Here is a 6777-nt window from a genome sequence, read left to right on the forward strand (position 1 = left end):
CCAATGCCAATGTTGTGAGTAAAACAATTCTAGAATCAATCATTCCCCAATATGGGATGGTAAACAGGATTGATTCAGACCAGGGAACTCATTTCAAATCAAAGATATTGCAGAAAGTTGTTCAGGCCCTGGGAGTAAAATGGGAATTACACACTCCAAGGCATCCACAGAGTTCCGGTTGGGTTGAGAGAATGAATCAAACTCTTAAAAGAGCTCTAGTTAAGGTAATGATTGAAACCCAAATGTCATGGATAAAATGTCTTCCTTTGGCCTTATTAAGAATTAGAACCCCATCCCAGTCAGATCTGGGGCTGTCACCCTATGAAATGATGTTTGGGTTACCCTTCCTGACCTAGAAATAGAAATAAGTTATGTCTATAGCACAAACCTTAGAATAGCTAAGACACAAAGGGGCAATTCCTCAAATTACCACAATGGATTTAAGAATCCATAATATTAATCCTTGGAATTGGGTGATGATTAAGCCATGGGGAGATCAGCCTCTAACTCCTCAGTGGGAAGGTCCCTTTCAGGTACTGCTCACTACCGAATTGGCCATGCGAACTGCAGAGCGGGGATGGATTCATGCCAACAGAGTCAAAGGCCTAGTAGGAGAACCCAAAGAGTGGACTATAATATTTAGGCCAGGTGAAACAAGACTGACTTTCAAGCAGAGAATGAAAGACAACCAGAAAAACACCAAGACACCCAAAAAGTAGAGTCAAGCTTCCACCAACAATCTCGAGATCTGTCTTCCTGTTTTAATGGGTGAGAATTACCAGGCATCTGTTGAGGGGAAGTACACAAGGGACGGTAAAAGGTAATGGGACAGCTTCTTTAAGAAAATAAGACTAAGGAGGGCAAGACTAGGTTGGTTCCTTTGTTCACTACCAAGAAGGGTCCATAGCCCTGCTGTGGGTAGCAACCCCCTAGGCATGGTAAGGTAGGGGCAAAAGGCCATACCAGACCTCAATAATTCCTCAATTGTCTTTAATTCCAAAGGGACTGGAGGGCAGGACTGAGTTGGCCTCTGTACTCACCCCTAAGATACACCAACTATGGAGAGTAGCCACACAGGCACAGTAGGTGGGAGTCAAAGCCATACTGGACCTCTGTGATGCCCTTTTTGTCCATTCCAAATAAGTGTGTCTAAGGAAAACCTGAGATTTTTTTTCCTATCCCCATTGTCCTTGCCTACATCAACAGATGCTGGTATGTCTCATTCAAGAAAGAGAAAAAATTTTTACTTACTTGTTCAAGCAAAATGACTTATAGAAAAAGAAAGGGGGGTTTGTTATAGATGAGTAATTCTATGGCTGACTCTCACAATTAAGGAGTGAATATTAAATATATGTTAAGAGAAGTTTTGTAGATGTATAGTTATCTTTCCCCTCCCCTTTGCATTGTTATCACAGGATGGCCTCAGCAGTTGGGGGATTTAGCTGGGTCGACTTGTTACTGTGGCAGTACCTGACCTCCAATCAAGGTGTAAGAAAGTGATCTCCACCTGGGCAGTGAAGAAGGCATTGATTGACAAGACTTTGGGAGGGGCTAGAGGTATAAAAGACAGAGTATCTATTTCGTAGATGAGCACATGGTGACTGAATCCTTTGCTCCTGGTGCAGTATTGTTTTCTTTATTCAGTCTTCTGTTGTATTTGATAAGGTCTTAATAAAGCATTTAAGTTTTTGGAAGTGAAAATAGTTTCTCACATGGGATTGGGAAATGTGGGCCAAGGTTGTCCACACTGGGTCAGCTCTCAAGGAAAAACGTCTCTGACATGGGCAGACTTCCTTAGGAGAGTCCCTGGATCACAGAATGCTGCAATCACCTCTTGTAAAATAAGAACAGCAATAAAAAACACCCTTTAAGATAGGAATACATATTTCTTAGAAGCTCATTGAAATATTTCTCCATAACTGTAAAGAGAAACCTTCCTGATGAACTGCAAAAGAGCAGAGGGAAATCAAGGAAGAGCAATGGTTTGTCAGGACTTGCTTGATCCTAATGAGCCCCGTGGTGCATTTGGAGCTCAGCCCCTGAACCTCAGGCCTGAGAGGAGATTGCAAAAACCTTTCCAGGAGTCAAAGTCAGAAGAAAACCCCAAAGAGTCTCAAAGCATGAATGGGTCCCACTGAGGTCCATCCCCAACACAGGCTCCTCATGGGCTCTTTAGAGGAGAGAACTGGAGGCCAGGATGTCACAAAAAACCTCTCAGAGACTCAGTGCAGAAAGGAAAATCAAAAGTACCTTAAAAACCTTGAATATCTCAAAGCATTAATGAGCCCCACTGAGTGTCAGTACAAAGCTCTCAAGGGACTAATTAAAGCAGATAATTGGGGTCATGATTGCCCAAACCTTTCACAGAGTCTGTATCAAAAGGGAAACACCAAGTACCTTAAAATAACTGAAGTACCTTGGATCATTGATGAGGCCACTGAGTGTCATTACTGATAAAGATTCTCCAGGGACTAATTACAGCAGATAATTGGAGGCTGTGACTGCAAAATCTTTCTCATAGAGTCTGTATCAAAAGGGAAACACCAAGTAGTTTAAGAAAATAGAAGTACATTGAAGTATTAATGAGCCCCACTGATCATTGTTACTGACAAAGCCTCTCCAGGGACTAATTAAGCAAATAATTGAAGATCATGATTGCACAAACCTCTCAGAGACTCCAAGGCAAAAGCCAAACCCAAAGTCCTTTGAAAATCCTGCAGTCCCTGGGAGCATTTATGAGCCCCCAGGGCCATTCCTGAGCAAGGCTCCCCAGGGACTCCTTCCAGCAGATCCTTGAGGCCACTGGGATGTGGGCTAGGGGGGGGGGTGCTGAGGGCAGGACAAGGGGCTGACAGTGCCCAACCTGGCTGGGGCTGTGCCAGGAGGCCCCGGTGCCTCAGGTCAAGGTGTCTCCTCACAGCCCTTGGTGGCACAGACGCTGCTGTGGCCCAGGGCACCAAGACTTGGCTTCTCTTTGTCCTCACCTGCCATCACTGCATCCAGTTCTCTGCTCTACCTGGGGCCTGGGGACACTATCTCAGTTGTGTCCCTCAGTGGGACCCATTAAAAGTCCAAGAAACTTTGGAGTTGGATTCTGACTTGGAGTTCTGGAGAGGTTTCTTCAGCTGCCTCTCAGGGACTGATCTCCAGGGCCTGAGCACAAAGCCCCAGAGGCTCATTAAGTCCTTGTGCTGGGTCTGTGCTGCTGAGCTGAGCTGGGCTCCTGGCACAGAGGCAGCTCCTGGTAACCAAGAAAAGCTTCAAAAGCACATTTCTCTTGATGTGCAGCTTTTCTCCCAGCCCAGAAGGGCTGGGGCACTGCCTGCAGGTACCTGAGAACAGTGAAGCAGACAGAGGCTTAAAGCAGCTGGAAGGACAATTCTGAACTCATTCATGGAGAAATCTTCACCACTTCTGACACAGTCAGTCTCTGGCTGCAGGGATCTCCTAAAGCTGACCCAGGACAGAACTGATGTGACTGTAAGGATGGCTCTGCTGCCGTTTCTGCTTTGGGGGAGGATGTGCTCCTGAGCGCGGCTGCCCTGGGCACCCTCAGAGGGACAGGGCAGGATGGCTCCTGCTGCCAGGGATGGCTGCAGGGGGTGAAGCTGGGTCTGCAGCCAGGGCTGCCCAGGGCTGTCCTGCAGAGCAGGTCCTGCAGCCCTCAGGGCTCTTGGCCAGTTCAGGGGATGTGCCACCTGCCAGGGGCAGCTCTCAGCCTGCCTGGGAGCTCTCCATGGATGGTGCATGGGAGCTGTGGGTGTAAGGAGTGACTCCTGCCAGGGCAGGTCCTGCTGCTGTGGAGAGGGTGCTGTGTGGGCCAGGGCTGCTCAGAGCTCTAGTTCATGCCCACGTCATTCCTGAGGGGAATTTTCATGACCTCCTTCAGGGCAGGGGTTTCCTGCTTGTGTCTCTGCTTTCCTGAATCTTTGCTCCCACTTTTCCCTGGCTCAGCTTGGTGGCAGTGGAAGCTCAGCTATGCAGAGCAGGGGCTGAGGCTCTCAAACCATCACACAGAGTTTTCCTGGGAACCTCAGCAAATGCCTCCACCTGCCCAGCCGCCAGATCCATGCAGCATCACCTTTCCATGGTGCCCAGGCCAGGGGAGCTGTTCTTTAATACCTGCAGTCCCAAGCAGCAGCAGGGCAGAGAAGGCCCAGGGGCTGGGCTGGGCTCTGGCAGCTCTGGCAGGGAAGGAGCCCGGGGCCACAGGAGCAGCTCGGGCTGGCACAGCTCTAGCAGCAGAGCAGTGGGTAGGGAGGGAGGGAGGCAGTGCTGAGGGAAGCCCTGCTGCAGGGCAGATGTGGCACCTGCCAGCCCTTCCCTGCAGGGTAGACCCTGCCCTGAGCAGCACAGCTCTTGTGTCCCCTCCCAGCCAGCACAGCCCTCAGCCTGGGGGCTCGGGGCCCTCAGTCCCTCCTGGGCTGGCAGAACAGCTCCAGAGATGAAGGGCATCTCTCCAAGCCATGTGCCCATTCCCTGCTGACCAGGGCCTGAGGGCCACTGTCCTGCCCTGGTGCTGCCTGGCAGGGGCTGTGGCAAGGCTGGGCAGGGAAAGGCTTTTCCTCAAGCCTGGCTCTCTCTCCTTGCCTTGCCCAGGTGCTCCTGGCATTGCTGAGGGTCTCTCTGGAATGGCAGTTCCAGCTGCAGGGTCAGGCCCAGCCCTTGGGCTCCTTCTGTGCAGGCTGAGCACAGCAATGGGGTGTCCCAGCTCCCTGTGCCTGGGGAGCTCTGGGCAGGGCAGGCTGGGAGGCTGACAATGAGCCCACTCTCCTAAGCAGTGCCATGGACAGGACCCTTCGTGTGTCCTTGGGAAGCCATCCAAGCTGTGACACTTGGGGACAGGAGTGTCCTTAGCCAGAGTGAGTCTGAGACTGAGAAAGGCTGAGCCAGTTTGATCTGCTGTGGGTCCCTCTGCTCTTAGCTGTGTCAGGCTGATTTCCAGGGGAGCACAGGGACTGCCCTGGATCTCAGAAAGGGCAGCTGGGGACAGATGGAGTGACAGAGAAGCTCTCTTCACCCTTCACTGAGTTGCAGCCACTGCTCTTGCATTGCACAGTTCTCTCTGATCTCCCTCAGGGCAGCAGGAAACTATCTCAAACTGCCTTTGGCTGTGACTGTTCCTTAGCCCTGGGACAGGAGATGCTGCCAAGCTCCTCTGCCACAGGAGCAGTTTGGGCTGATGAAATCCAAGCCCAGGACTGGCCCCTTTCCCATTCCTATGACCCCACTGCTGCAGAGCAGAGCTGACCCCTCGGTGTCCATGGGAAGGGCCTCTGCTCATCACAGCAACAGGGCCAGATCCCAGCAGAGCTCCAGGCACAGGGCTGAAGGAAGGGCTCTGAGAAAATTGGGTGGCAGAGAGCAGCAGGGGCAGGGCTGGGAGAAAGGGCTTGGACATTGCTCAGCAAAGTATGCCCTGACTTGTCAATGTGCCCTCCTTGAACAGGACTCCATGGGCAGAGTGAAGAAATGTCCAACAGCAGCTCCATCAGCCACTTCCTCCTGCTGACATTGGCAGACACGCGGCAGCTGCAGCTCCTGCACTTCTGCCTCTTGCTGGGCATCTCCCTGGCTGCCCTCCTGGGCAATGGCCTCATCATCAGCACCATAGCCAGCAGCCACCAGCTGCACACACCCATGTTTTTCTTCCTGCTCAACCTGGCCCTCACTGACCTGGGCTCCATCTGCACCACTGTCCCCAAAGCCATGCACAATTCCCTCTGGGACACCAGGAACATCTCCTACACAAGATGTGCTGCACAGCTCTTTTTCTTTCTGTTCTTTATTGAAGCAGAATTTTCACTCCTGACCATCATATGCTACGACCGCTACGTGTCCATCTGCAAACCCCTGCACTATGGGACCCTCCTGGGCAGCAGAGCTTTTGCCCACATGGCAGCAGCTGCCTGGGCCACTGCCTTTCTCTGTTCACTGCTGCACACGGCCAATACATTTTCCCTGCCCCTGTGCCATGGCAATGCCCTGGGCCAGTTCTTTTGTGAAATCCCACAGATCCTCAAGCTCTCCTGCTCCAAAACCTATCTTAGGGAATTAGGGCTTCTTGCTGTTAGTGGCTGTATAGCACTTGGTTGTTTTGTGTTCATTGTTTTCTCCTATGTGCAGATCATCAGGGCTGTGCTGAGGATCCCCTCTGAGCAGGGACAGTACAAAGCCTTTTCCACCTGCCTCCCTCACCTGGCCGTGCTCTCCCTGTTCATCAGCACTGGCATATTTGCCTACCTGAAGCCCCCCTCCATGTCCTCCCTGTCCCTGGATCTGGCCCTGTCAGTTCTGTACTCGGTGGTGCCTCCAGCCCTGAACCCCCTCATCTACAGCCTGAGGAACCAGGAGCTCAAGGCTGCAGTGTGGACACTGATGACAAGAGGCTTTCAGGAATATTAAACTGCTGGCCAATTTCTGTAAACCACTTGTAATAAAATCATTTTGATACCGCTTTTTGGCTTCAATTTGAAGATTCTTTTTCTTTGTTCAAATTTTTTAATATTGTCCACTCCAGGCTACTTGCCCAGGCTCTTTCAAGACCACACCCAGGCCAATGCTCAGCACAGAAATCCCCCGTGAGCAGCCCCAGGCTGGTCGTGGACAGGCTGGGGGCAAACAGCATGGCTGGTGCTCTGCAAGGGCCTTGGGGGAGATGGGAAGGAACAGCAGAGCAGGGGCTGATCCATCCCCAGTGCGCTGGACAGCCCAGGGTAGCATCCTAGAGCGTCCTCATGGAGCTGCCAACAACATCCCCCCTCTGCAGCCCTGGCC

General features: G+C 51.6%; 1 protein-coding gene across 1 annotated transcript; it reads left to right on the forward strand.

Annotated features, from left to right (window-relative positions):
• Positions 1-5454: 5454 nt before the first annotated feature.
• LOC311158116 (olfactory receptor 14J1-like) lies at positions 5455-6405 on the forward strand (the record flags this gene model as incomplete). Its single annotated transcript, XM_084213277.1, has 1 exon — positions 5455-6405. Exon 1 carries the CDS (start codon positions 5473-5475, stop codon positions 6403-6405), a length of 933 nt encoding a protein of 310 aa, XP_084069403.1. The 5' UTR covers positions 5455-5472.
• Positions 6406-6777: the final 372 nt, after the last annotated feature.

The sequence above is a fragment of the Fringilla coelebs genome (assembly GCF_963513975.1).
Source record: "Fringilla coelebs genome assembly, chromosome: 11".
NCBI lineage: Eukaryota > Metazoa > Chordata > Aves > Passeriformes > Fringillidae > Fringilla > Fringilla coelebs.